Below are 20,001 nucleotides of genomic sequence, written 5' to 3'. Positions count from 1 at the left end.
GCTGGGAGCTGGAGGTAAGGAGTCAGGGGTCAAGCTTGATTCCGAAAATACATCCACAATGTTTAAAACAGGGGGGTATGGCTAAAGGCCTGTGCTGAGGGAGAAGGAAATCCCTGAGCCTCTTTTTTGATTCTGAGAAATCTTGACTCTCCCAGTGAAAATGCTCCCTCAAAGTATGCAAGGTTTCTCCAAATGAATAATCCTCAGGAGGTGATGCAGATGGTATGGACTCTTCTGCAGCAGAATTCCTCATAGGGAGGAATAGATAATTCCCGATCAGAAGAGGAATCAGAAGAAATAGAAACCTGAAGATTCATAATCAGTGTCTTGCCTAGGCCTCTTATCTAGAGGGGGATTGGAACCCAAGGTAATAAGGTCTTCAGCCATTTTGATCATCTGTTTTTTAGGCATAGAGGCCTGTGCACATGGCTCATGCATTGTTTTTTTTAATTTTAGAAGTTGCTTTTGTCTTTGGTTTTGCAGCAGTCGTCTGTTTGATATAAAAATCTTGAGATCTGAATACACCCTCAGAAGCCGGTGCCTGCTCAGTAGCTCCGGACCCATCAGAGGGAGATACATCTGTGGGTCCAATACTTTGAGTATCTCGCGGCATGCCAGACTTCACATGGGTGTCGGTAGGGGCCTGCGACTTGAAAGTAGTGGGTATCAGGGGCTGCGAAAGCACCTCACTGAGTACCGGCGAACCGGCTACTGGCTTAGGAGAAGCTTCGTCGTCGGCATCGGTTTTGGACATCGGCTGTCTCTCTGTCCTTTTCTTTGCGTTTATGTACTCCGGGTAGTCTGATTGCTATCAGACGACATTTCTGGGTAGTTAAATCCGTTTCCAAAATACTTTGACGCAAAACTGTATCGATGTTTAATAGTGCATTGGTTGAATCTAGCACAAAACTGACAGCCAGGCACATTGTGATCAGGGCCTAGACAAGGAAGACAGTATAAATGGAAATCCTTATGAGGTATTTGCTTCCCACAAGTAATACAATTAACTTTTTCTGACATTGGTATGGAGAAAGCAAAACGTTTCCCCAACGGGGTACTTAGCTTTAGTGAAAACTTCGGTTCTGAAACTGAAACTCGAATATTTCAGGGATCAGACGACTGGCACTTGTGAAATGCTTCTGCTTCAGGCACCGCGCGGCAAGAAAGACTAAAGAAAATGGCGTCGGCTGCTCGTTTTATACCCCTGACAACCTGACGTCATGGAAGAGGAGACAGCAACAGACGCAGGACCCAAGACTTTGGAATTCAGGCCAACTTGAGGGCAACCTGCCAGCAGATTACCCAAATGTAATGACTACAACAGTGAAACACGAAGAACATTAGAGCAAGTAGTCCCCATGTCTGAGGAGTCAAAGCCTGGATGGGGCAGTTAGAAGCCAATCGTCTAGGTGTAGAAACACTCCAAATCCCAGCAGTCTCAAGTGAGCTGCTGCCACTGCCATACATTTGGTGAACACTCTAGGGGCTGTGGTGAGAGCACAGGGAAGTGCAGATATCTGATGGTGTGCCTGTTCATTTTTGAGATAGCAAACATCCTGAAGATCTACACAGCACATCCTATCATCCCTTGGCAGTAGTGTCAAAATGGACTAAACTGTAACCATCCGAAACCTTGAATATTGTACAAACTGATTCAGTTTGCTGACATCCAGAACTGGTCTCAAGTCCCATGTCTTTCTGGCACCAGGAAGAATCCTGAATGGATTTGGGATCCTTTCTGGTCTAAGAGAACCTCTTGTATGACTTTTTTCAAGCAGTTTTTTTTATTTCTAGTGCTGCTGCTTCCCTCTGATTGGGTGGAACACCGGGGATTCTTTTCATTTTGATTGTGGGTGTTAGGGAAATCTGTATAATGTAGCCTCTTAATAGGATTCTCTGCACCTAGGAATCTTTTGTTATAGATAGCCAGGCTTTCTGGTGCAGAGATAAGCATCCCACAAGTGCCTCCAGAGGGAAACAATCAGGCCTCCCTTCCGGAGTAATGGTAGAGCTTATTCAAGAAGGAATCCTGGAAGCCCTAGTTTTGCAGGCTACCTCTGCTGCAAGGATGGCATCTTCCAATAGAGATCCCCCCTCTGCCTTTAGGGAAAATATCCCCATGAGTCTTGAAAAGAACCCCGTGATTTGTGAAACCATATTTTTTTCTACCTCCCTGCTGATTCCTTGAGAAAGGAATTTGAGTTAAAAAGTACGCTCACAGCAATCGGGGTCTTTCCCTCTTGTTCACATCTGCCTATGCCTGAACCCATTGCCCATGAGGTACCTTCTGCTGTGTGGGAAATCAGCCTCATGGATGGGTTAGAAAGACTGGAGGGAGGCCAGTTGAGAGGAGATTTTATTTTGGTCCTCAGCAGACATGGACCCATAAAAGAGATATGGAAAGCTCTTTGGTCAAATCTCTTTACAACCCTGTCAAATGTGCCAGATAAATCAGCGACCAGACACCAATGGTAGCTGAAGCATATACCCGCTTATCAAATTTGCCCAAGGTACTGGACTTCTTGTTAGGGTGGTGGACAGAACAATTACGTTTCACAAATTTTCTTAGTGGTTGCCACCATAACCACATAACCAAGGCATCAACCAGGACTCCTTTGCTTCATTGCGCCCAGTCCTTTGAAAAGGGTGGGGGCTAGAATTTTTGTTAGGCCTTTTAGGGATCAGCTCTACAGTATCTGGCTCCTTCCATACCTGTCAAGAAACAAGATCCAGGAGTTAATCAGCCAGGGAGTTGCATAAGTGGAATGACCAGATCTGAAAGCCTCCAGGAACACGTTCCTCCTGACGGGGGGGGGGGGGGCATCGGAGGACCAACCCCCTTTCTGTTTCAGCAGCTGTAGGATGTCTCCAAAGGAGACATCTTCGGGTGGAGATCTGGGAAACCCCTCCCCTACATCAGAAATGTTTCCTCCATGAGGGATTCCCAAGGGGAATCCAGGTACTTCCTATTACACATTTTATTCGGAGGGACTTCTTCAGTGGCGTGTTCTGGGGAAGTATCAGAAGCGATGAAGTTGTCCTGACAGACAGACTGGAGACTAGGCTGGGCTGGCTGTCCCAGTAGAAGGGATGGACAAAGGTTACAACAGATAACTGGAGGAGGCAAAATTGTCTGATCCGAGGGGCAGGGATGTGGCTTCTATAGACAGAGAGAATGCTTTCTCCGCAACCTCAAAAGAGCACCTAGGGGAAATGGAAGTTGACGGCAAAAAAGTCAATTGTTCCTAAACTGTCAGCTCCTGCAACTCGACCAGCACTGCACCTGAGTAAGGAGTCAGACCAGATCTGTCCAATGTCGACGCCTAGAGGGGGTAGACAGAGCTCCAAAAGCTTTGAAGTCCATCCCAAATTCAAACATATCCCCCCCACCTCAGGCTGGCACAGATGCTTCAGCTCAGAGTCTCCTCTGGCTCTGAAAAACTCAGGACCTGGGGAAGTTGCTAGCCCCCAAAATAAAAAAAATATTTCTCTACAGAAAAAATGGGTTTCAAATACTTTAAATGCCTTTTAAACTGACAGGAAAACAGGGCATTCTCCTTTAAAAGTACAATAATAGTCTGACGGTTTACCAGGGTAGACTCAGCCCAGGAGTGGTGCCTGGTTAAGTGACTTTCTCAGTCACAGTTTGGCAATGGAGACTAAGGGAACCAAACCTGGCACCACTGGACCACGGGAAACGGTTTAGGCTAACCGCCAGTCTGTAAAAACAAACTTGTAGCTTTAAAATAACTTTCCTGAACAAGAAAACGTTAAACATTTCTTTAAAACAGAAGTTTTTTCCCAAAAGGAAACTTACCTGCCCAAAGGAACAGCACAAGCAGACAGTCTATCCTTGAAAAAGTACAGTTTTGTACCTACCATAAATGTAGATGTTCGAAGATAGTACAGTTTTGTACCTACCATAAATGTAGATGTTCGAAGATAGTACAGTTTTGTACCTACCATAAATGTAGATGTTCGAAGATCCACACTGCTGCAGTCCTTACACTTGGGTAGTCCGCTGTCCTCGGTCGGCCCGAATATCAAAGTATTAGGCTGACGTCGGTCAAGGCGCTTAAGACTGACATCAGGACGTCAGGGTACAAATGCGCATGACCGACGTCATATCCTCAGTCTTTTCTTGCCCCAGATGTCAGAAGACCCTAAACAGAAAGGTCAAAACCAAAAGACAGCAAAAAACAACCAACCACCCTTGTACTAACCATATGTACAATATATACAATATTCACAATATGTACAACCCAAACCACACAACCGCGTCTAACTACAGAGGGGAAGGAGGGAGGGTAAATTGGACTGCAGCAATGTGGATCTTCGAACATCTACATTTATGGTAGGTACAAGACTGTACTATGTTCTTCATCTCACATTGCTGCAGTCCTTACACTTGGGTAGAATCCCAAAGCAGAGGTAAGGGAGGATGGCAAAACTATAAAGCAGTAGGAGCTGCCAAAATGCCCTGTAAAATTGCAGTGGCAAAACCAGCCCTCGATTTAGAGTAAAAGTGGAAGGTGATAATGCTTAGAGAAAGTATGCACTGAACTCCAAGTAGCTGCCTCCAAAATATCCTTAGTTGCCACCCCCCTTAAAAAAGCTGTAGAAGTGGCAGTAGCCCTAGTGGAATGAGGCCTAATCCCAGCTGGAATCTCTTTACCATGATGGGAATAACAGAAAGCAATACAAAACCCAATCCACTTAGAAATAGTTTGTTTTGACACAGGCTTGCCCTGAGAACCCAAAGCAAAAGAAACAAATAACTGCTGAGACTGCCTGAACCCTTTAGTCCTGCTCAAATAATATCGCAACTGCCTGTGTATATCCAAAGTGTGCAAAATCTTTTCCCCTTTATTTTGGGGGTTTGCATAAAAAGTAGGCAAATGAATAGTTTGGTTTAAAGCCACACTAGAAACCACTTTAGGCATAAAGGAAGGATTAGTACGCAAAGATACCCTATCCTTATGGAAAATTAAGAAAGGCTCAACTGCCATAAGGGCCTGTAATTCAGAAACCCTTCTCACAGAGGTAATGGCCAACAAAAAAGCAGTCTTCCATGATAAATATTTCAAACTCAGCAGTAGCTGCAGGCTCAAAAGGTTGTAGAGTGAGTTTCTCCAACACAAAATTGAGATCCCAAGCAGGAGTAGGAGCTCTCCGTGGGGGTCTTATATTCTTTGCCCCTCTAAGGAATTGCTTAAACAAAGGATGAGAAAACAAAGGTGGGTCACAGTCATAGTGAGCAGAAATTGCTGCAGCATGAACCTTAATAGAAGAGAAGGACAAACCTTTGTCCAGTAACTCAGTAAGATATTGAAGAGCCACACTTAAATTAGGCTTAGAAACATCAAATTCCTTTGCTGTACTCCAAAATAAAAATCTCTTCCATTTATCTGCGTACACTTTCATTGTACTAGGCCTTCTGGCCTCCAAAATAACATTCAAAACTTGCTGTGGAAGCTGAGACCCTCCAGGGTTTAAAACAGAATATGCCAGGCTGTCAGGTGAAGAGAGTGAAGTTTGACATTGAGTAAATGACTGTTCTCCTGAGACAGCAGGTGTGGAATCGAAGGCAAAGGCCATGGAGGCTCCCGTACCAGACTTCTCAGTAATGGGTACCAGTGCTGTCGAGGCCAATCTGGAGCTATTAAAATCATTTTTGGCTTGTCCTGTCTGACCTTCAGAAGTACCTTTGGGAGGAGAGGCAGAGGTGGAAAGGCATACACATGAAGATTGTTCCAATTGAATGAAAGAGCATCCACTTTCCAAGCTGTGGGATGAAACCTTTTTGTGCAAAACTTTGGCAGCTGGTAGTTTCGTGGAGAAGCGAACAGATCTATGTCTGGAGTTCCCCATAACACTGTCAATTTCTGAAATACATGAGGATCCAATTTCCACTCGTGGGGATCCATAATTTGCCTGCTCAACACATCTGCTAAGGAGTTCTGTGCTCCCGGCAGAAACCTTGCCTGAAGATTTAGCTGTAAACTGAGAGCAGTCTCCCACAAAATCATTGCTTGTCTGCATAGAGGATAAGAATGTGTTCCTCCTTGCTTGTTGATGTACCACATGACAGTTGTGTTGTCTGTTAGAATCAACACCTGCCCTGGAAGAAGTAAATCCTTGAAAGCTATTAATGCAAATTGGACTGCTAACATCTCCTTCAAGTTGATATGTAGATGTTGAAGTCTGGCAGGCCACGTGTCTTGTACCCACTTTCCATTTAGATGAGCTCCCAAGCTTTGTCTGAGGCATCTGTCGTTAGAATCTGACTCGCCTCTGGCCGGGTCACAGAGAGTCCCTTGTTTAGGTGACATTCCTGAGCCCACCACAAAAATTCCTTTTGAATGCAAGGTATTATCTGAATGACAGTGTCCATATCTTGGCAGTGCTGTGTCCATACATTTTGAGATACCATTGTAGCTTCCTCATATGCAGTTTGGCATTGGGAAGCACCAGAATACAAGATGCCATGAACCCCAAGGCTTGAAGGACTGTCCTTGCAGTCAGCCTGGACTGATGAGACAATTGATGGAAGTAAAGAGAAAGATTCTTTTGTTTGTCCGGGGTCAAAAGGCCATCTGGGATGATGTATTCAGTCTCACACCCAGAAAGCACATGTCCTGAGAGGGTACTAGACTGGACTTTATTTCGCTCACAGAATACCCCAGGCATCTTAGCACTGCTATCACATACTGTAAATGATGAAGAAGTTCGTCCTTTCCTTGGGCCAGAATCAGGCAATCGTCCAAATAAGGATAGATCTGTATTCCTCTTAGCCTGAAGAAAGCTATCACTGGAGCCAGAACCTTCGTGAACACTCTGGGCACAGTAGATAAGCCAAAGGGCAATGCAGAGAACTGATAATGAGAAGTCCCAGCCAAAACGCAGATACTTCCTGCAACTTAGCCTGATAGGAACATGAAGGTAAGCCTCCTTGAGATCCAGAGTCACCATCCAGTGATCTTTGCCCAGCAGAGGTAAAAGCTGTTGTAACGTCAACATTTTGAACTTGGGAATGTCCAGATAAGTGTTGAGGATAGATAAATCCAAAATTGGTCTCCACGTGTTCCCCTTCTTTGGTACTAGGAACAGGCGAGAATAAAATCCTAGGCCCACTTCTGGCAGAGGGACCGGTTGTATGGCCCCTATTTGGAGCAGCAGAGAAATTTGTTTGTGAGCCTCTAGTCTTTGCTGAGGAGGAACGTCCGGCATGCCTTTGAAAGGAGGCAAGGTATGGAAATAAAACCTGTAACCTTGGTGTATGATATCCAATACCCATCTGTCTTGGGTAATCAAACTCCAATTTTCCCTGAAGAGTGCCAACCTTCCTCCCAAAGGTGCTGCCAGGCAAGAAGGATCTGGCAGCTGAAAAGGTAGGTCATTGGGCCTGTTTACGAAAGGACTGGCCCCTGCCCTCACCTGAAGATTGTGCAGGAGAACTCCCTGTTCTAGGTCTGAAGGAGCTCTGAGCTCTGCCCCTACCACGTCTAGATCTACCCCTAGACTGTGAATCATAAGAAGGGTATGTCCACCCCTCAGCAGGCCAATTCCTACTAAACTTCGGAGGCTGGACTTGCAAAAAATCTTTAACAGTCTGCATAGACTTAGCCTTGTCTTCCATTTTCTTCAAGACTGACTCCACAGGCGAACCAAACAACACATCAGACTGTAAAGGAGCATCCAAAATCCTTGTCTTAACATGTTCAGATAAATTCTGATCCCTCAGCCAGGCGTGCCTGCGAAGAACTGACCCAGTGGCAGCCACCCTAGACGAGGCCTGTACAGCATCAAAACCACATTGTAAAGAATGCTTACCCACCTGTTCAGAGACATGTACCAAATCTTGTAATTCCTTACACTCAATGCCTTCCGCCAGAGCATCTACCTTAGACTTCAGTTGAGAAAGAAGATAGTTTTGATATTTCAACATGTGAAACTGGCAATTCAAAGCCCTCATAGCTAAGGTGGAAGAAGTATAGACTTTCTTTCCCCATCTATCCAAAGCTCTGGCCTCTTTATCTGGAGGAACCGGATTTTTTACAACAGAGGCCTTGACACCCTTAGGTCCCTGACTAACAGTTTCTGGGTCCACCCTAGGACTCTTATAAAGATATTTATGAGCCTCAGGCACCCTATAATACCTATCCGGTTTAACAGGAGCAGGAGGCAAAGAATCAGGATTAAGTGAAACCTCCGCAAACACATCTTCCACAACATCCAGAACAGGAGGTATAGCCAAAGGCCTCTGCTGGGGTAAAAGCAAAAACTCCCTAAGCCTTTTCCTGGAATCAGAGAAGTCCTGACCTTCCCACTTAAAATGTTCCCTCATGGAATGAAGAGTCTCTGAAAAAGAAAAATCCTCTGGAGGAGAAGCAGGAGGAGTCGAATCATCTGCATCAGAATCAGAATAAGGAGAGTACTCCTGCAAGTCTTCAGCCGAAGACTCTGAAACATCTGAAGGCTGCTCAAAACTCCCCAACTCTGGTTCCACCCTAGGCCTCTTATCGGGAGGGGGCAAAGAACCTCTATTCAAAGTAATTAAATCTTCTGCCATTTTAAGCATGTGCTACTTGGGCACAGATCCTGAAGAACTAGGAGTGACACCAACAGAAGCTAAACCTGGCCTGCCTCTGGGAGAAGCCTTAGAAACAGAAGGAGAGGGCCTAACCACCCTAGGAAGGGAGGGGAGTACAGTAACCTGAGAAGCCCCTTCAGCCTGACCTGCCTCCTGAGAGGCCACATCCTGCAATAACAAAGTCTCCCCCTGGGACTCCAGAGAAGCCTCCGGCGGAACCATCGGTTCCACTGACGCCTCTAAAGAACCGGCGTCCGGTACGGACGACTCTTCTTGCCTGGGTTTAGCTGCCTTGTCTTTGCGCTTCTTAGAAGCGGGCCGGAGCATCCGACGGCATCTTATAATTGCACCGCTTCCCAAAGACCAACCTGGCACAATCTAACCTTCGCTTAATAGTGCGCTTATTGAACCTAGCACAAAAGCGACACCCAACAACGTCGTGCTCAGGCCCCAAACAAGGAATACACAAAGTATGATAATCTCTATGCGGTATCTGTTTCCCACAAGAAATACAGTTATTCACTTTTTCTGACATCCGGTAAACCACTGAGGCAAGAAAAAAACTAAAATATTCCCCAACGGGGTACTTAGCCAACTTTGACTCGGTCTGAAACTCCGAATTCGAAAAATTTCAGAACGCCGAACGGCACTTGCAACGCTGCTTCTGCATCGGACCATGCGGCAAAAAAGACTAAGGATATGACGTCGGTCATGCGCATTTGTACCCTGACGTGCTGATGTCAGTCTTAAGCGCCTTGACCGACGTCAGCCTAATACTTTGATATTCGGGCCGACCGAGGACAGCGGACTACCCAAGTGTAAGGACTGCAGCAATGTGAGATGAAGAACATCCTCAGAGGAGCATACCCTTCAGTGGTAGGAAAGCTCTAAAAGGCTTGGCACCCAAACTTGACTTTTTAGTCAGGTCCGCTCCAGATGACAGGTTGGATGCGTGAAAGGAGCCCTAAAGCTTTGGAAGCTTGTCAGCTGTTACATGTTTAGCAGAATACAACTCCTACTTGAGGCTACTGCAGCAGTGATCAGTATGACGAACATGAAAGGTCAGACACAAAACACACCAAATACTTGCACGAAGTAAATGCCAAACCACACAACACAATGACTAGAAAAGAAATACACTTAGAAAATATATTTTAATCATTAACAATTAGTAACACTAGAGAGCATACAGAGAAAACACTAATGTAACCCAACTAGCTATAAAAACACACAAATACATCTAGCACTAAACTACTAGTAACACTAACAATACCAAGACTAAAAGGTAGTGGATAACAGTAACACTAACAATACCAAGACTAAAAGGTAGTGGATAACAGCAATACATTTTAGCCAAAACTATCCAAAAAGCATACACAGTTGACTGAGCTAGATGATGATGTCATCTCAATGGTGGCAAACAAGATCTGAGGAGAGGCTGCTAAAGCTCTTTGAAGATTCTCAAACAGCTGGCTTTGGATCAGTGTCAAATCCGATAAACTCAAAGAAATGGACAGGAATGACATTTGAATTAAACTACTGTCACACAACTCTGAGAACTCTACTGTGCCTAATGCACTTAGAGAGGCTCCAAACCCAGTATAAAAGGTAGTAAATTAAAAGGAAAATCTATGATCCAATCCCTGGAGAAACAAGGGCAATATATAAATATCCCAGTAAGCAGAAAGAATCCAAAGTCCAGTACACCACAGATTAGCATTACAAAGCCCTGTCCAGCACAACTCTGCTCCTTACAGAACCTGGGGGGGGGGGGTGCCAAACAGCAGTGAAGGAAACACTCAAGAGGACAAACTGAATCTAACTGACCCAGTCAGGGATGGAAGCATTTTCTCTTCTCATTAGGAACAGCAACGACAACTGCAAGGCTCTCGAAAATCAGCAACAGTTAACTCCAAGTTGCTCATGTTTCCTGGTCCAAACCTATATTAAATGAGGTTAAATAAAATCCAGTCAGAGCACCAGAGCTTCAAGTTCAGAACACCACAGCTCAGCACTATACAGCTAATAGTTCAGATTATGGCTAAGACTGACAGACCTACCCCACCTTGAGAGATCTCAATGCAAGGAACTCAACAGTGACTACATAGTGAAGGTTTGTTACTACAAAATGATGGAATGTCTTCACCTTTCACCAATGTACATGGAGCTTTTCTCTCCAGGGTTTTGCTGAAATGAGGTCATCAGCCCAATCACTGCTTCCAAGTTAAAAATGTTTTCCTCTCGGCAACAAGTGGAAGGATCAAACCACTGACATGACCATGCTTAGGAGCTTTCACGTCTCATGCAATAAAGGCAACGCTGCCAGTTGCCACTAGTAATTTAAACTGACAAATAGACATTCTGAGGGCTTGTAAAGGATGTGAAGAGAAAATTTCAGAGACGGCTGCAAGACTGCCTTGTAAACTGTGTATGTCTATTTACTGAGATACTGGGGGGTTGGCTAAACACATTTCCACCCTTTGACATCTACAATGTGATGTCATGGGATGCACTGAAAAAAGCACACACATTTAATTTTATTTAACATTTGTTGACCGGGAAAGTCTAACTTGGATAAAGCCTATTTTCAGAGGAGGCCCGGGGAAAATGCTCCAGGGACATCTCTTTGCAATGTGGGAGGAAACTAGAGTACCCAGAGGAAACCCACTCAAATGCAGGGAGGACACGCACACTCCGCACAGAAGACAACCCAGCCGAGAACTGAAGCAGAGAACCTCTTACTGCGAGGCAACAATGTTAACCGCTGCATCAGAGCCGCCACATGCAAGTGTGCACAATGATGACTGGTGGAAAAAGAATAATGCAAGCAAGGGACTAATAAGACGCTGTTTCTCAATGTTAACTCTGCCCATCCTAAAATGTGTTTTTTTTTTGGGGGGGGGGGCTTAAAATCAGGGCTGGGAGCAGAGCAACATTATAGGCCAACAATCAAAAAACTGCAAGAACTGGGAGTTATGACAGACATGGGAAAAAAAGTCAAATGTCCTGTATTAGAAATGTAGAACAAAAACGTGAATATGACATGACAGAGCTCACAAATACCTCTACCTCATGTCTAACAGACCATAACTGAAGGACAAGTGATTGGGGGGGGGGTTACAAAAGGGGCAGGAAGAACTGACACTTATCTACAGGGTTAGCACCATATTTAGAAGACTGACTTGTGACACTTTCCTCACAAGTACTTAAAAGTCCAGAAGTCACTAGACTTAAGCGCTCCAAAACATTAGCTCAGTGCATGTAGTTCGCTATAGCCTCTTAAAGCAGGCTCCTTTTCGTTGTGTTCTTTAAAGAGCTTTATGGTTGCAAATGTCTAATGGTCTCAGGCACTGTCAGAAGTAACAGAACTAGACTCAAACTTTGAAAAAATGTGTTTTACCACATAAATGCCTACAAGTAAGAGGACAGACAGCATGGTAAACACTCAGATAAACACATTGCACTCAGTTCAACATGTCCACTTACTGTTACTACTGGTGTTGCCATTAAAATTGCCATTCGTGGAACTTGTCCCATCCTTCTCCTTGTCCTGGTTCTCAAAATCCATATTTAAGGACCTGCAAACAACACAAACATTTAATGTAGCCATCCTGCCTAGAAAAACTGACTTACCCCATAGTCATTAATTCAAGTGTCTGCCTGAAGTTCTGAAACAAAAAAGTTATGTACTTACCCATAACATTGTGTCTGTTGTCCCTTTTCATTCTTCAACTGCTAGGCTCAGATCCAACTCAGCTGTTACTTTAGCTCGTGACCACCAAAAAGCTCTCTAAATCCTCCCTTACCCACAATGCACCAACCCCTAAAATACCTCCGATCAACTTTGCTGGTTGGCCTAAAGTAGGAAGTACTAATATAATCCTGACAGAAGCCAGGAGCTCAACCTGAACGATGGTGATGTCCTTATAAGCTCTTGTTCTTCCAAAAAATCAACTGTAAAAAAAAAAAAAAGTTTGAGGGGCTGGTGAGTGGGAAGTTGTAGAATGAAAATGGACAACACAGACGGAACTTTATGGCAAGTTCATGACTTATCAAATGTCAATTTTCATTCATTCCTCAACTGTTCGGACAGACTCCAGCTACTTAAAACCACAGGTGGACTAAGGATATTCCTGTGCACAGTTGAGCCAATGGCTACTCTTCCCTCGAGACCAGATCCAGTTTGCAATCACTGATAAAGGCATGAGAACTGGCCCAGACTGCAGCCGCAGATCTGTCATCCATGGAAGCCCTAGACAGAAAGGCTGAAGTTGCCATGGACCTTTAAAGGTTTTGGTAAGGCTAGACCCAACTTGTTGTAGACAAATGAAATGCAGCCAGCCAGCCATCTGGCCAAAATTACCTCTGCAACTGATTAGCCCAATTTAGAATCTGCAAAAGACAAATAATTCATGGCTCTTCCTAATTTCTTTTGTTCTATGTAAGTAAAAACGTAATGGTCTGAATATCAACAAATGCAACATATATTCATCTTTGTAAATTTAGGAAAGAAAACTGGAAGACTAATGGATTGATTGATACTGATTTCTAACACCTTAGGAAGGAAAGGTACGTAATGTTACCCTAACCCTGTAAACTAAAAAGCAGGAAGGCTTACTGGACAATGCCTGAAGTTCTGAAATTCTTCTAGCTGAGGTAACGGCCACTAGAGAGTTTTCCGGGTCAGGAAAGTACAGTTGTGTACACGTACCATAAATGTAGATGTTAGTGTATTCACTGTTGCAGTCATCACATTTGGGTTACCCCTGCCAGGGTAGTCCTCAGTGGGCCCGAATACCAGAGGCATAGTATTTCTGTCTCGGTTGCTGTCGCTCCAGGTCTGACGTCAGGTCGTTAGTGGTTTAAAATCAGGCAGCAGACACCATTACATCAGTTTTTCTTGCCCTGTAAGGAGCCCCCAAATAGGGAGCTAGGTAATGGTGGAAGAAAGTACAGTTTTGTACCTACCATAAATGTAGATGTCCGAACTGGATAGCATCTGCAGTCCTAACAACTGGGTTGTCCTGTCGTCAGGCAGCCCTTCAGTCGGCCGGATTCCAAAGTCCGGGTCCGGCTTCGGCTGATGTCGCACTTCACCCGACGTCATCTCTGTTGGTCTTCGGGTATAAAGGCATCAGCCGACGCCATTTTCCTCAGTGTTTCTTGCCCCAGATGCCAGTAGCCCCCTTGAAGGTTAAATTTTGGATAGATGCCAATGTTTCCAAAAAGATAGAGGTAAACACAAAAATAAGCATGTATGTACATATATACAAACAAATACACCAAAAGACTCCCCACCAGCTAGCTATTAGGAGGGTAAACACCCTAGGAGTACCACAGAGGGAAGGAGGGAGGTAATCCTGACTGCAGATGCTATCCAGTTCGGACATCTACATTTATGGTAGGTACAAAACTGTACTATGTCCTTCATGGATGCATCTGCAGTCCTAACAACTGGGTAGAATACCATAGCCAACTAGGGGAGGAGGATAAAAGTAGATTATGGTGTGTTTAGGATCCCTTGCAGTACAGCAGTGGTAAACGCTGCTCGGGATCTGGAATATAGAGGCAAATTATAATGCTTGGCAAATGTATGCACGGAGGTCCAAGTAGCCGCCTCAATAATGTCTTTGGTTGCCACTCCTCGTAAGAAGGCTGTGGTAGTGGCTGTTGCCCTTGTAGAATGAGGTCTTATGTTCTGTGGAATTGGTTTTCCATGGAAGGAGTAACAGAATCGTATGCAATTTCCTATCCATTTGGAGATTGTCTGTTTGGAAATAGCTTTTCCTTCCTTCCTGTTGCATAGGCTACAAAAGTTGGTCAGTCTTTCTGCTATTTTTGTTCTGTCCAAGTAGTAGCGTAGCTGTCTATGTACATCCAAGGTGTGCAGTATTCTTTCCCTCTGTTTTGTGGGTTGGGAAAGAAGGTAGGTAGGTGGATTGCCTGGTTTAAAGACACTCTGGATACCACCTTAGGCATAAATGTAGGATTAGTCCTCATGGACACTATCTTGGTGGAAGATTAGGAAGGGTTGCACTGCCATTAAGGCCTGTAGTTCTGAAACCCTCCTTGCTGAAGTAATTGCCAGTAGGAAAGCAGTTTTCCATGACAGGTGTTGTAGGTCTGCTGTTGCTGCTGGTTCAAAGGGTGATAGTGTCAACTTTTCTAGCACAAAGTTTAAATCCCAAGCTGGTAATGGTGGTTTCCTTGGAGGTTTTACATTCTTGATTCCTCTGAGGAACTGCCTGAGCAAAGGGTGCGAAAAACAGGTGGATCAAAGCTGTATTCTGCTGAAATAGCTGATGCATGTATCTTGATGGAGGAGTAGGACAGGCCTGAATGAAGAAGTTCGCCAGATACTCCAGAATGTTAGGCATATCTATGTTTGACACATCTTTTCCTCTTTCCGCACTCCAAATGACAAACCTTTTCCATTTTCCAGCATAGTTCCTTCTTGTTGAAGGTCTGCGTGCTTCAATAATAATGTCTTTAACTCTTTGGGAAAGTTCTGGATTAGCTGCTGCTATGTGATGTTCCATGCAGTCAGTTGCAACGTTTTAGGTTTGGATGTATGATGCTGTAGTTGTTCTGAGTTAACATCAAAGGCATCAGGGTATTGGCCACATATTGTTCCGAGACATGCTCCTCAGCAGTGGGTACCAGTGTTGTCTTGGCCAGTTTGGAGCTATCAGGATTATCCTTGGACGTTCTTCCTTGATTTTTAGTAGTACTTTGTGTATCAAGGGAAGAGGTGGGAATGCATATGCTGTTAGGCCTTTCCAGCTGAAGGAGAGCGAATCCACTTTCCATGCTAGAGGGTGGAATGTCCTTGTGCAGAACTTTTTGAGCTGGTGATTGAGAGGTGATGCGAATAGATCTATCTGAGGCATTCCCCATTTCTTTGAGATGGTCTTGAAGATGTCCGGGTGCAGCTTCCATTCGTGGGCATCCGATGTGGTTCTGCTTAATATGTCTGCTAGAGTATTTTCTTTTCCCGGTACAAATATTGCCTGTAACTGGATGTTGTAGCTGAGTGCCAGGGTCCACAGTTCCAAAGTCATTCTGCATAGGGGGTATGAATGAGTGCCTCCCTGTTTGTTGATGTACCACATGACTGTGGTGTTGTCTGTCCTTATCAACTGTCCCTCTTGGAGAAAATGTTTGAACTTTTGGATTGCCAGTTTTACTGCCAGCATTTCTTTTAGGTTGATGTGCAGGTGAAGTTGATCCTGTGTCCACAATCCTTGCACGCATTTGTCCCGCATGTGGGCCCCCCATCCTAGGTCTGAAGCGTCTGTTGTGATGGTCTGGCTTGCTTGACATCTGCGGAAGGGTAGGCCTGGGTTTGACTGACATGCCTGAGCCCACCATAGGAACTCCTGCTTTAAGCATGGAATTAGTGGGATTTCTGTTTCTAGGCTGTGTCTGTGTTGGGACCATAAATTCTTTAGGTACCACTGTAGTTTTCTCATGTGTAGTCTGGCAAATGGGACCAAGATTATGCATGATGCCATGAAGCCCAAGGCCTGCAGTACTTTTCTTGCTGTTAACTTGTTCAGTCTTGTTAGTGCCAAGAAGTAAAAAGGGAGTTCTTTTTGTTTTTCTGTAGTCAGGAATGCCATTTGTTTTACTGTGTCCAATTCCGCCCCCAAGAATGTCCTTGTTTGGGATGGTATCAGCCTTGACTTTTGTAAATTGACTGTGTATCCCAGTGCTTGTAGCAAGTAAATGACCCTTTGTAAATCTGTTGTCAGCTTGCTTTTGTTGTCCCCTTGTAGCAGGCAGTCGTCCAGGTATGGGTAAATTTGAATTCCCTGTAGTCTGCAATGGGCGATTACTGATGCCAGGCATTTTGTGAATACTCTGGGCAGTAGATAAGCCAAAGGGCAATGCTGAGAATTGATAGTGCTCTGATCCTGCAAGAAATCTGAGGTATCTTCTGCAGATTGGTCGAATGGGGACGTGCAGGTATGCCTCCTTGAGATCTAGAGTTACCAGCCAAGACTCCTTGCCCAGCATGGGAATAAGTTGCTGTAGGGTCAGCATTTTGAATTTTGGGACAATGATGTATGTATTTAAGGTGGACAGGTCGAGAATTGGTCTCCAACTTTTTTCCTTTCTTGGAACTAGGAATAGTCTGGAGTAGAACCCCTTTCCTTGCTCTGCTGTTGGCACTCTTTCCACAGCTCTCATGTTTGCTAACTCCATTATCTGTTGTAGTGCCTCTGTTTTTTGATTTGGAGGTATATTTGGCATTCCTCTTTTGACTGGTAAAGTGTGGAAGTGAAACCTTGATGTATGGTTTGTAAAATCCACTTGTCTTTTGTTATGTAGTGCCAGTTCTTTGAAAATAAGGTTAACTTTCCGCCTAGAGGAGCTGCTATTTGTTCCCTGGTAGGCGGATTTAGGTTAAGTCACTGTGGTTGTGCTGATGTAGTGGCAGTGGTTGTGTCTGTGGCTCTGTTGTTACCTTGCCACTGTCGCCCTCTGTAGGCACCTCCTCTGGTTTGGTTTCTGCCTCTGGAACGCCTATTCCTGCCCCTTTGAAATTTTGTGGAGTCAGGAAAGGACCAATTTTTGGCAGGCCAGTTCCTGCTAAACCTTGGGGTTGAACCTGCAAGAAATCTTTAACTGTTTGAACAGATTTTGCCTTTTCTTCCATTTTCTTCATAACCTGCTGGGCAGGTGTACCAAACAAACTTGTCTTATCCATAGGAGCATCTAGCAACTTAGCTTTAACATGATCCGTAAAGCTTGCTCCTTTAGCCATGCATGCCTTCTTATCACTGTGCCAGTCATGGCTGATCTAAATGAAGCCTCCAGTGCATCATAGCCACATTTTAAGGAATGGTTGCTAACCTGTTGTATGTTATTTACCATTTCTAATGCATATTTCTTATCAAGAGATTCATCAGTGGTTAGTTTTTTAGTTAACTGATCAAGCATAAACTCTTGGTATTGTATCATGTGAAACTGACAGTTTAAAGCTCTAGCTGAGAGAGTAGCTGAAGTGTAGACCTTTTACCCCATCTGTCTAATGACCTTGCTTCCCTTTCAGAAGGAATAGGGTTTTTAGCTATGGTCGCGCTACTGCCTTGGGACCCTGGGATATAGTTTCGGGTCTGCAAGTGGGGCCTTGTAAAGGTGGTGATGAGTATCTGGCACCCTGTAAAATCTGTCTGGTTTGGCAGGGGCTGGGGGTAAAGAATCTGGAGCGGAGCAGACATCATTGAAAGCATCATCCACCACAGAGAGAACTGGAGGTATAGCTAAGGGCCTGTGCTGTGGGAGGTGCAGAAAGGTCCTAAGTCTTTTTCTGGAGTCTGAAAAATCCTGTTGCTGCCATTGGAACTGCTCTCGCATGGCATGTAAAGTTTCCCCAAAAGAGAATTCTTCTGGTGGGGAAGCAGCTGGAGTGGATTCTTCAGCATCAGAATCTTCAAAATTGGAGAAAGGAGCCTCTGGCTGGTCAGTTATGTCTGATTCGTCAGCAGAATCATCAGAGGACACTGGCTCAGGGGACTCTGCCCTAGGTCTCTTCTCTGGGGGCTGAGAGGCCCTGTCTGGGTGAGATTGAGATCCTCTAATTAATGAAATTAAATCTTCTGCCAAAGTAAGCATTTGAGAACTAGAAGAGGGCCTGGTTGTGGGGGGTTTAACAGGCACTGTCTTAGTAGTCTTGGCTGCTTTAGCCCTGGCGAAGGCCTTAATGGACATGGCTGCTGGAGGCCTAGCAGCACCACGTGCTGGGGTAGAGACATCCAAGGGAATGGTGTCTGATAAATCAGTGGCTACCACCGTAGTGGATAAAATTTCTGAGGCCGATTCAAGAGTGGTAGCAGGGGCCTCAGTTGTAGAGATAGGTTCAGCTGTACTTTGATCAGTTTTCTCGGTTTCGGCCGAAACCGAGACACTCGCAGTTTGCTTAACCATGGTTTCGGCCGAAACCGCGGACCGCGAGTGTCGGTCTTTATCTTTGCGTTTTTTGGCAGATTGGGTAGTCGGAGGATCCGACGGCATAATGTACGCAAAATCAGAACCGAAAAACTGTTCTGCAAACTCCGACCGACGCCTAAGCGTCGTCGGTTGAAAGAAGCACAGGCCGAACAGGCTGCTACGTCGTGGGCTGGGCCTAAACAAGGCAGACAATAAGAGTGGAAATCTTTATGAGGTATTTGTTTCCCACAGGTTAAACAATTATTAACTTTTTCTGACATCGGCTGAGGCAAGAAAGAGTCCCCAACGGGTACTTAGCTTTAGAAGTCTTCAAGTAGTATTCGGTAGAAGTAATCTCTGGATCCGACCGACCGGCACTTGCGAACAGCTTCTGCTTCGGGCACCACGCGGCAAGAAAGACTGAGGAAAATGGCGTCGGCTGATGCCTTTATACCCGAAGACCAACAGAGATGACGTCGGGTGAAGTGCGACATCAGCCGAAGCCGGACCCGGACTTTGGAATCCGGCCGACTGAAGGGCTGCCTGACGACAGGACAACCCAGTTGTTAGGACTGCAGATGCATCCATGAAGGACATCACCACCAGTAGAAAGTAAATAGAAACTTCCTTGTAAAGGGGAGAGAGAGGTCAAGGGGGATGGAGGGAGGGAAACCAGGACTGCAACAGTGAATACACTCTGACATCCACATTTATGGTAAGTGTACACAACTACACTACGTTCTTCGTGTTTCACTGTTGCAGTCATCACACTTGGGTAGATGCCCAAAGCTGAAGAAGGGTGGAGGCAGTCAAGAAGAGTTTGGGCTGGCTAGAATACCTTGCAGGACTGGTCTAGCAAAACCTGCACTGGATTTGGAAAAGATAGGCAGGTGGTAATGCTTGGTGAAGGTGTGTACAGAACTCCAGGTAGCAGCTTCCAAGATTTCTGCTCAAGTCGTCTGCCAGTGAGTTTTTTTGCCTGGCAGGAATTAAACTTGCAGATGGACTTGATTGCCCAAGATAGTGTTCCGCAGCCCCATGGCTAACCTGCAGAATGGGTAGGAATGGTGTACCACAACTGTGGTGTTGGCTGTTTTTATTAGCAGCTGTCCTGGGATGAGTAGGGATCTGAAAGCTGTCCGTGCATTCTGTACAGCTAGCATCTTTTTGGTTGATGTGCAGATGGATCTGACTTGGGCTCCAGTGGCCCTGAATACATTTGCTGTCCATGTGTGCCCACCAGGCACAGTCTGATGTATCTGTGGTTAGGGTCTGGGCGGAGTGGGGTTGAGTAAAAGGCAGTCTTGTGTTTGCATGCTTCTGCCCACAAAAGGAACTCTGTCCTTAGACAGGGTATGACAGGAATGACAGTTTCCAGGTCATGAGAATGTTGGCACCAAAGACTTTTTTTTTTTTTTTTTTAAGTACCATTGAAGTTTCCTCATATTCAGTCTTGCATATGGAATTAGCAG

The 20,001-nt window shown here is 45.0% G+C and overlaps 1 protein-coding gene across 1 annotated transcript in view; it reads right to left on the bottom strand.

The window, feature by feature from the left end:
- SPPL3 (signal peptide peptidase like 3) overlaps window positions 1–20,001 on the bottom strand; it is a 1,529,337-nt gene that overhangs the window by 970,600 nt on the left and 538,736 nt on the right. Inside the window, exon 3 of the mRNA XM_044069819.1 lies at window positions 12,080–12,171. Coding sequence (XP_043925754.1) covers window positions 12,080–12,171 — 92 coding nt within the window. The remainder of the gene's footprint in view (window positions 1–12,079; window positions 12,172–20,001) is intronic.

This window comes from Protopterus annectens, chromosome 4.part0 (genome assembly GCF_019279795.1).
Source record: "Protopterus annectens isolate FY-2018-M chromosome 4.part0, PAN1.0, whole genome shotgun sequence".
Classification (NCBI taxonomy): domain Eukaryota; kingdom Metazoa; phylum Chordata; order Ceratodontiformes; family Protopteridae; genus Protopterus; species Protopterus annectens.
The sequence above is the reverse complement of the archived record's forward strand: the minus strand, read 5'-3'. Positions and strand labels throughout refer to the sequence as shown.